We start from the raw sequence: 10,184 nt of genomic DNA on the forward strand, positions 1-10,184 counted from the left end.
CCATGGATTTGAAGAGTTGGGAGGGACCTCCAGCGGTCATCTAGCCCAACCCAGGGGTCTCAGCTAAAGCATCCCTGACAGATCCAACCTTTGCTTAAAAAAGAAACCAAGGAAGGAAAGTCCGCCACCTTCCATCGAACAGCTCCTACCATCAGAAAGCTCTGAGTCAGAATCTCCTTCCTTGTCGCTTGTAGCCACGAGTTCGGGTCCTGCCCTCCGGAGAAAACAAGCTCGCTCCATCCTCCACATGGCAGCCCATGAGATATTTGAAGATGGCGTCCGTATCTCCTCTCAGTCTCCTTTCCCACCGCCCAGACGAAACATCCCCAGCTCCTTCGACCGTTCCTCATCAGGCTTGGTTTCCAGACTCTCTTCTTCCCCACCTTCCAGCTTGTCCACATCCTTCTTAAATTGTGCTGCCCAGAACCTCCCAGCGAGGCAGCGCAGAATGGTGCCATTCCTAATTCAGGGCTGGGGGAAAAAAACGAGGATGGGAAAATGTCTGGATTGGTCCGGGCTGGGCTGCCTCGAGTCTCCGCCCTCCTGTGCTGAAGGAGATGCCCTGCGCCTCCGAATGCCATCTGCGCTAGACAGGGATTCAAGCTGGCACTTGCCTTTGACATGCCCTTTGCCTCTCCCTTCCTGCTCTCTGCACGCCACACCTGCCTGCTTCCTCCTCTGCCTCTCCCCTCCCCTGGCATCCAAAGCCAGCCGGGGGGCTGGAGATCTCTGCCCGCCGCTGCCCTGCATGCCACCAGGCCTTGCCCAAGGGTCGGGCATGAACCATGCGCACCAACCAAGTCATCAAGTACACCTTGTTTGCCTCCTGCTACCTCTTCTGGGTGAGTCGAGAGCCTTGGCATGGCTTTGCGCCGGCTCCCGCGTTGGCAGCGAGCCTCCGAGGGCTCAGGAGTTCGCCCAGAGGCTGCTTTCTCCAGCTGCCTTTGCCAAGGCCTCCCTCGGAGCTCTCCCTTGGCACAGCCCCGACCTGCCCTGCCCACGGCCAGCCACAGGGCATGAGTGGGCGGCGCGCTTTTTGCAAAATCAGGATGGTTTGTTCTCCTGCCCTCTCCAGGTGGCCGGTGGGCTGATGGTTGCCGTCGGGATCTACGCCAGGCTCTCCAAGGAAGGGGGTGAGTGGGGGGTGAGCGCATCCTGCTTGGCGCTGGGGTTTCGTGGCCCACAAAAAAAGTCAATCTCACCCCTCCCGCTGCGGGCATTCGAACCGCCAACCTTCTGATCGGCGAGCCCTAGGCTCTGTGGTTTAACCCACAGTGCCATCCACGTCTTGGCTATTCCTCTGGGCTGGCCTCTCACCTGGCAGGTGGGTGGACAGGCAAGCAGGCACCCTACCCTCTCCTTTCTGCCCCCCTAGGCGCTGTGGACTCCCTGCTGGCAGACCCCTCCGTCGTCCTGCTGGCGGTGGGCGTCCTGGTGTTCAGCGTCACCTTCGTCGGCTGCCTGGGGGCCTTGCGTGACCTCACCCTGCTCCTGAAGGCGGTACGTATGGCTGCCCCAGTCCACTACCCTCTCAACAATGGGCAAAGCCTCCTGCTCCAACCTTTGATTTGGGGGTATTGTCTCCCTGCTTATTTAACTTATATGCAGAATTCATCATGCGAAAGGCTGGACTGGATGAATCCCAAACCGGAATTAAGATTGCCAAAAGAAATATCAACAACCTCAGATATGCTGATGACACTACCTTGATGGCAGAAAGTGAGGAGGAATTAAAGAACCTTTGAATGAGGGTGAAAGAGGAGAGCGCAAAATATGGTCTGAAGCTCAACATCAAAAAAACTAAGATCATGGCCACTGGTCCCATCACCTCCTGGCAAATAGAAGGGGAAGAAATGGAGGCAGTGAGAGATTTCACTTTCTTGGGTTCCATGATCACTGCAGATGGTGACAGCAGTCACGAAATCAGAAGACGCCTGCTTCTTGGGAGAAAAGCAATGACAAACCTAGACAGCATCTTAAAAAGCAAAGACATCACCTTGCCGACAAAGGTCCGTATAGTTAAAGCTATGGTTTTCCCAGTAGTAATGTACGGAAGTGAGAGCTGGACCATAAAGAAGGCTGATCGCCGAAGAATTGATGCTTTTGAATTATGGTGCTGGAGGAGACTCTTGAGAGTCCCATGGACTGCAAGAAGATCAAACCTATCCATCCTTAAAGAAATCAGCCCTGAGTGCTCACTAGAAGGACAGATCCTGAAGTTGAGGCTCCAGTACTTTGGCCACCTCATGAGAAGAGAAGACTCCCTGGAAAGGACCCTGATGTTGGGAAAGATGGAGGGCACAAGGAGAAGGGGACGACAGAGGATGAGATGGTTGGACAGTGTTCTCAAAGCGACTGGCATGAGTTTGGCCAAACTGCGAGAGGCAGTGAAAGATAGGCGTGCCTGGCGTGCTCTGGTCCAGGGGGTCACCAAGAGTCGGACACGACTGAACGACTGAACAACAACAACAACAACATGGACACTTTGGGGGATGGCCCACCCACCCCTGCCAGGGACACAGGGTGCCCGTTTGGGAAGGGGCATAACTCAGTGGCAGGGCCCCTGCTTGGCACGCGAAACGCCTCAGCTCCAAAACCCGCATGGCAGAATCTCCAGGCGTCTGGCCAAACGGAAGGCGGTTCTTTTAAAATTAGATTCAGAAGCAATACAAAGGCAAGCGGGGGACAGGATTGCAGATTTTATTCTCAAGAGCAAGTAAAAAAATATACATTAGCAAGCAAGCACTTCAATCTGCCCCTGGGAAGCTCCAAGAAGTGGCGAGGTGATCCCCTCAGGTAGTCTTCCTTCACACGACCCTTCCGGCCGTGAGTCCGTGCACAGCTTCTCACTGCCATGCGCAAAATAACTAGATATTTTACAGATGCTGTGCCCTGTTAGCCACTCTACATCAAAGACAAAAAGCCAGGCCATATATCAAAAGGTTTTTACTGACCAGTGCCATTTGCCAACAGACCACACATCCAAGGCTTTTTTTTTACCAGGGATGCTGTTGTTCAGTCGTTCAGTTGTGTCCGACTCTTTGTGACCCCATGGACCAGAGCACGCCAGGCACGCCTATCCTTCACTGCCTCTCGCAGTTTGGTCAGACTCATGTTAGTAGCTTCAAGAACACTGTCCCACCATCTCGTCCTCTGTCGTCCCCTTCTCCTTGTGCCCTCCATCTTTCCCAACATCAGGGTCTTTTCTAGGGAGTCTTCTCTTCTCATGAGGTGGCCAAAGTACTGGAGCCTCAACTTCAGGATCTGTCCTTCTAGTGAGCACTCAGGGCTGATTTCTTTGAGAATGGATAGGTTGGATCTTCTTGCAGTCCATGGGACTCTCAAGAGTCTCCTCCAGCACCATAATTCAAAAGCATCAATTCTTCGGCGATCAGCCTTCTTTATGGTCCAGCTCTCACTTCCGTACATTACTACTGGGAAAACCAGAGCTTTAACTATACGGACCTTTGTCGGCAAGGTGATGTCTTTGCTTTTTAAGATGCTGTCTAGGTTTGTCATTGCTTTTCTCCCAAGAAGCAGGCGTCTTCTAATTTCGTGACTGCTGTCACCATCTGCAGTGATCATGGAACCCAAGAAAGTGAAATCTCTCACTGCCTCCATTTCTTCCCCTTCTATTTGCCAGGAGGTGATGGGACCAGTGGCCATGATCTTAGTTTTTTGATGTTGAGCTTCAGACCATATTTTGCGCTTTCCTCTTTCACCCTCATTAAAAGGTTCTTTAATTCCTCCTCACTTTCTGCCATCAAGGTTGTGTCATCAGCATATCTGAGATTGTTGATATTTCTTCCGGCAATCTTAATTCCGGTTTGGGATTCATCCAGCCCAGCCTTTCGCATGATAAATTCTGCATATAAGTTAAATAAGCAGGGAGACAATATACAGCCTTGTCCTGCTCCTTCCCCAATTTTGAATAAAACATAGTGTGATGGCCTGGGACTCGGGCTCGGGCTCGGAACCGGAGGAGGCTCAGTCCGCACAGGTTCCCCTGCAACAAGCACCAGCTGGGCCGAGTCAGGGGGCTGCGGGGGCTGAGGACTGCTGGTCCACTACCGGCTGAGTCAGGAAAGGCTGAGGCGGCCCCTGGGTCTAGTAACCCACCGGCGTCTTCCGAACTGCAGAGACTCAGGGCCGAGAGGAGGAGAGACCTAAGTACTCGCAGGAGGAGGGCTCGGCTGGTGGTGAGTCGTCAGGGGATCGGGACCGGCCACTACCTCCTCAGAGATAAAAGGCAATCAGACCCAGACCCAGGTTTATGGAGCAACATTGCTGCTTGCCAGATCCTGCCTGGTTCCCTGCCCTGCACTCTGCCTCGGCTACACTGGACTCACTCCTCGTCGACTCTTCAGACTTCGGACCGGAACCTGGACTTCGCTTCTCGGGTTCCCCTTGGACCAGCACACATAGATAACCGCAGACGGGAAGAGTTGACCGCGTCGGGTCACTCATCTCCTCGAAATCGCAATAACCTTCCGGAATACACCGGGTCTGAAAACCCTGCCAAGCCTCTGCTGCCAGCCAGTGCAGGAACGGCCGTATTGGCCTGAATATAAGCCGCACTCCCGCACTCCCAATTCCGAGGGTGAAAAGTGAAAAGTGCGGCTTATATTCGCAAAATTAGTTTTTGCGATATCGCTGCTGGAACAGCTGCCCTGGTTATATCTCAGGTAGATGTTCCGCCAGCCTCTCCTCACTCGGGTACCTTCATTGGAGGTTTTTAAGCAGAGATCGGATGGATGGATCGATGGATGGCCACCTGTCCGGGATGCTTTCACTGAGATAATACCCCAGAGGACAGGATCACACTTCAAAATGACCTTAACAGACTAGAGAACTGGGCCAGAGCAAACAAGATGAATTTTAACAGGGAGAAATGTAAGGTACTACACTTGGGCAAAATAAAATGAAAGGCACAAATACAGGATGGGCGACACCTGGCTTGAGAGCAGTACATGTGAAAAGGATCTAGGAGTCTTGGTAGACCATAAACTTGACATGAGTCAACAGTGTGATGCAGCAGCTAAAAAAGCCAATGCAATTCTGGGCTGCATCAATAGGAGTATAGCATCTAGATCAAGGGAAGTAATAGTACCACTGTATTCCGCTCTGGTCAGACCTCACCTGGAATACTGTGTCCAGTTCTGGGCACCCCAGTTCAAGAAGGATACTGACAAGCTGGAACGTGTCCAGAGGAGGGCAACCAAAACGGTCCAAGGCCTGGAAACGATGCCTTATGAGGAACGGCTTAGGGAGCTGGGTATGTTTAGCCTGGAGAAGAGAAGGTTAAGGGGTGATATGATAGCCATGTTCAAATATATCAAAGGATGTCATATAGAGGAGGGAGAAAGGTTGTTTTCTGCTGCTCCAGAGAAGCGGACACGGGGCAATGGATTCAAACTACAAGAAAGAAGATTCCACCTAAACATTAGGAAGAACTTCCTGACAGTAAGAGCTGTTGGACAGTGGGATTTGCTGCCAAGGAGTGTGGTGGAGTCTCCTTCTTTGGAGGTCTTTAAGCGGAGGCTTGACAGCCGTCTGTCAAGAATGCTTTGATGGCGTTTCCTGCTTGGCAGGGGGTTGGACTGGATGGCCCTTGGGGTCTCTTCCAACTCTAGGATTCTATGAGATTCCTGCATTTCAGAGGGGTTGGGCTAGATGGCCCTCAGGGGTCCCGCCACAACTCCACGGTTCTGATTCTCTGCTCACCTCTCTGTTTTCGCTCCCCCCCCCCCCCAGTTCGCATGGCTCCTGCTCGTCATCTTCGTCCTGCAAGTGGTGGCTGCCGTTCTGGGCTTCCTCTTCTCCGGCATGGTAAGCGGAACAGAACCAAAAACGGCGCCTGCGTAGCTTGGTATTTGGGGCGACAGGGGGGTGTCACAGACAGCTCAGTGGTTGGGGCGCCCGCTTTGCACCCCGAAGCTCTCCCGGGTCCAATCCCCGTGAGAATTAGAGAGCCTTTTTGGGGCATATAGGTTCTCTCTCTCTTTCTCTTTTAAAATGATTTTTATTTGATTTCACCGGTACAGTGTTACCTTGGTTCTCAAATTTAATCCATTCCGGAAGTCCGTTCGGTTTGCAGCAAAGCAGATTGCATCCTCCGTATTTTCCCAACTTTTTGCCGCCGGCCGGAGATGCCCGGCGGCACTCTTGACGGGCGCAGGGGAGATTTCTCGCTGCTCCTGTCTCCCCTCACCCCCCCTCCCTCCCTCCACCGTGTCCCAGGTGATGGAGAAAGCCACCCTGCTGATGGGGAGAGCCATCTCCCGTTACCGCGACAACCTTGACCTGCAGAACCTCATCGACTACATCCAAAAGAAGGTAAGGGGCTGTGGTTTCCCTTTCCCGCAGGGGCATAGCGTGGGTTGCCGGTGCCCCGGGGCAGGGCACGTGTTTCGCCCCCTGGTGGGCATAGCGTGGGTTGCTGGTGCCCCAGGGCAGGGCATGTGTTTCGCCCCCTGGTGGGCATAGCGTGGGTTGCTGGTGCCCCAGGGCAGGGCATGTGTTTCGCCCCCTGGTGGGCATAGCGTGGGTTGCCGGTGCCCCGGGGCAGGGCACGTCTTTCGCCCCCTGGTGGACTGGGCCGGTCCCTTCGCCGGCCAGCGTCCGAACAAGGGAGTCCTCCTGTTGCTCCGAGTTCAAATGCCGCTCATGCGTTCGTCATACACTTTAAATAATCCAGGGGCGGGGGGTGGAGAGCTTTCCGTTCTCCAGCGCCCTTTGCTCCTGTTTATTTCTGTCCCCAGTTTGAGTGCTGCGGGGTCCACTCCTACAAAGACTGGTCCCAGAACGTTTACTTCGACTGCCAGGAATCGAACCCCAGCCTGGAGCGCTGCGCCATCCCGTTCTCTTGCTGCGTGCGAGGCAAAGAGGTGAGGAGGCAGCCCGACAGGGCATGCTCTCAACCCGAACCGGACACTGACTGGCAGAAGCCCTTACTCCCAACTGGCATTGGAAGCCCTCACTCATAATTGGCTTCGGGTGCCCTTACTCCCAGCTGGCTTGGGGAGGCCTTGCTGATTTTTTTTAAACTTAATACTACCCTTTTCAAAAGATACCAAATCTCTATAAGTACCCCATCCCGCCCCCCCAATTTAATTTCTTTTGGACATTTGGGAAGCCCTTGCTCTTAATTAGCTTTGGGAGCCCTTACTCCCAGCTGGCTTGGAGGAATCCTTGCTGATTTTTTAAGAAACGTAATAAGACCCTTTTCAAAAGATAACAAATCTCTATAGGTACCCCATTTTTCCACATTTAATTTCTTTTGGACAGTTGGGAAGCCCTCGCTCTTAATTGGCTTTGGGAAACTTTACTCCCAGCTGGCTTGGGGAGGCCTTGCCCCTGATCCCATGTGCGTGTGGCTAGGCACTCCTTACATGCACATATGCACCAGAAGAGCGCTGCATCCGGAGCCCACCTGGTCCAGCAATCTGTCCCCACATTGGTCAGCCGAATGCTTCTTCTGAGAAGCCCACAAGGACACCCAAGGCACGGCTCCAGAGGCAACCTGCTGCTGCAGGGCAAAGAGTTGGGGGCCACCGGCTTTCATATCTGTTTAGCCGCAGGCTGCTGGACGAGACGGGGCCCCTTTGATTCGGCCGCTGTGGGGCTCCCCAGATCGTCTTATTCGGAGTGGAGCCTCCTTGTCCAAAGGCAGTCTACCTCTAACCACCAACAGTATCCTGGAAGACAAACGGAAGGCGGCGTTTTTGGGCTGTCGCAAAACGGCCTTCATAATAGGCCACCTTGTTCTCTCTCTCCCCCCCCCCCCCGGCTCACTCCTTTTAGGCCGTTCTGAACACGATGTGTGGCTACGGGACGCAGAAGCTGAAGGCTTGGAAGGCCGAGTTTTTGGTGCACACCGAGGGGTGCTTGGAGAAGACGGTCCGCTGGGGCCGCAGCAACCTCTTCTTGGTGGCCGGGCTGGCCTTTGGGCTGCTGGTCCTGGAGGTGAGCCAGGGGGCTGCCGGGGGGAGGAGCGGGGGCTCCAATCTTGCCCCCCTCCCCAAATCAGGACTGCAGGCCTACGCACCTCCCTTCCAGAATAAGGACAAGGAAGAGGGGGCTTTGAAAAGGGGAAGGGGATCCAGGAAATTACAGGTTGATGAAGGCAGAATGGCCAAGTCTAGAGAAGGACAAGCCCTGCTGGTGCAAGAAGCAGCGTGGCTTCTGCAAGGATAAGTCTGTATTTCAAAGACAAGAATGAGGCTGGTGCAAAGACAGTTTTAAAAAGGGAGAGGGAGGCGATCCAGGAAATTACAGGCCTATCCAGGTTGCTGAAGGCAAAATGACCGTGTCTAAACAAAATAAAAATTTCTTTCCAGTAGCACCTTAGAGACCAACTGAGATTGTTCTTGGTATGAGCTTTCGTGTGCATGCACACTTCTTCAGATACACTGAAACGGAAGTCACCAGATCCTTAAATGATGAAGTGTGCATGCACACGAAAGCTCATACCAAGAACAAACTTAGTTGGTCTCTAAGTTGCTACTGGAAAGAAATTTTTATTTTGTTTTGACTATGGCAGACCAACACGGCTACCCACCTGTAACTGACCATGTCTAGAGAGGGACAAGCCCTGCTGGTGCAAGAAGCAGCGTGGCTTCTGCAAGGATAAGTCTGTATTTCAAAGACAAGAATGAGGCTGGTGCAAAGACAGTTTTAAAAAGGGAGAGGGAGGGGATCCAGGAAATTACAGGCCTATCCAGGTTGCTGAAGGCAAAATGACCGTGTCTACAGAAGGACAAGCCCTGCTGGAGCAAGAACCAGCATGGCTTCCGCAAGGATAAGTCTGTATTTCAAAGACAAGAATGAGGCTGGTGCAAAGACAGTTTTAAAAGGGGAGGGGGAAGGATCCAGGAAATTACAGCCCTATCCAAGTTGCTGAAGGCAAAATGACCGTGTCTAGAAAAGGGCAAGCCCTGCTGGAGCAAGAACCAGCATGGCTTCTGCAAGGATAAGTCGATGGCTGTAGTCCTGCTTGTGGGCTTCCGCTTGTGGGCAACCGGTTGTCTGGGCTTATATGGCCCCCCTTGGGCCTGATCCGGCTGCCGCCGCATGGCTCCTTTTACAATTCCTAAGTGAAGCCTCCATGCGTAGAGCCGGTCTACCTTAGAACGGTGGAGAACAAGAGCAGGAGGGGGGGTGCTGTTTCTCTCAGGTCCCGCCTGTGGGCTTCTTCCCTTTGTGGGGACAGGGGGCTGGGCTTATACGGGCCTGATCCAGGTGCGACAGCCGCTGCAAGGCTCTCCTGAGGTCCTTAAAGGGCTGTCACAGGCGCTCCTGCCCTCCTTTCCTCGTTCCAGGCGGTCGTCTTCTCTCTCGCCGTGCTGCTCATCTACCAGATCGACTTCATCATCGAGAAACGGAGGAGCGTCAGGAGGAGGAGGAGGAGGAAAAGCTGTCCGGCGAAGTGAAAAATCTTGCAAGACTGTTTTTGCCGCTTCTCCCTCCCTCCCCAAAAAGCGGGGCCCTTTTTTGCAGCAAAAACAAGGCGTTGGAAAAGGGGGCAGGACGTTTAACCTCCCCGCAGGCTTTGCGCGAACCGATATCGGGGTGTTATGCCAAAGAATCGTAGAGTTGGGGGCTCCCTGAAGGTCCTCTAGTCTAACCCCACTGGAAGCGAACGTTATTGGATAAGGGAATGTGGCCGACTTGGGACAAATGTGCGAAGCGCGACTCCCCCCAAACTGCCCGGCACCGATCCACGCAGCACTTTAGAAGCTGGGGGTGTCTCCTCGAATTATCCATCACCCTTAAAAGCGCTTATTATTATTATTATTATTATTAGAGAAAGATACCCTCACAATCCCAGCCAGGCAGGAACCGGGCCTCTCAAAGCACCAATAAAACTGTATCTAGTGTCAAGAGCGACTCTCGAGTAAACTTACTGGTTGGTTATTTACTTAGGGGGGGGGATGTCTGTCGTCCGATCCGGCTGCTGCTGTTTCTTGTGGTTCCTCAGTCGAGCCTCCATGGGCAGGGACAGTCTATCTTGGAAATGAGAGCAGGAGGAGTCAGGAGGGGCTTCTTCCCCTTTGGGGGGGTGTCTGGCCAGCCCCCTTGGGCCTGATCCTGCTGCTGCTGCAGGTGCCTTCTTAGTTTATTGCAGTTCCTCGGTCGAGCCTCCATGGACAGAGCCAATCTATCTTGGAAACGAGAGCAGGAGG

At 53.4% G+C, this 10,184-nt stretch overlaps 1 protein-coding gene across 1 annotated transcript; it reads left to right on the forward strand.

Moving 5' to 3' along the window:
- Positions 1 to 660: 660 nt before the first annotated feature.
- LOC117039755 (tetraspanin-33-like) lies at positions 661 to 9,798 on the forward strand. Its single transcript, XM_033136938.1, has 8 exons — positions 661 to 842; positions 1,076 to 1,133; positions 1,376 to 1,500; positions 5,755 to 5,829; positions 6,241 to 6,336; positions 6,762 to 6,887; positions 7,804 to 7,965; positions 9,321 to 9,798. The coding sequence occupies exons 1-8, from the start codon at positions 786 to 788 to the stop codon at positions 9,429 to 9,431; spliced, it is 810 nt and encodes a 269-aa protein (XP_032992829.1). The 5' UTR covers positions 661 to 785; the 3' UTR covers positions 9,432 to 9,798.
- The last annotated feature ends 386 nt before the right edge of the window (positions 9,799 to 10,184 follow it).

Source organism: Lacerta agilis, chromosome 18, assembly GCF_009819535.1.
Source record: "Lacerta agilis isolate rLacAgi1 chromosome 18, rLacAgi1.pri, whole genome shotgun sequence".
Lineage (NCBI taxonomy): Eukaryota > Metazoa > Chordata > Lepidosauria > Squamata > Lacertidae > Lacerta > Lacerta agilis.

Coding starts and splice junctions, on each gene's coding strand:
- LOC117039755 (XM_033136938.1), top strand. CDS start 786: ATGCGCACCAACCAAGTCATCAAGTACACCTTGTTTGCCTCCTGCTAC. Junction 1,501..5,754: donor TCACCCTGCTCCTGAAGGCG/GTACGTATGGCT, acceptor CCCCCCCCCCAG/TTCGCATGGCTCCTGCTCGT. Junction 6,337..6,761: donor TCGACTACATCCAAAAGAAG/GTAAGGGGCTGT, acceptor TTCTGTCCCCAG/TTTGAGTGCTGCGGGGTCCA.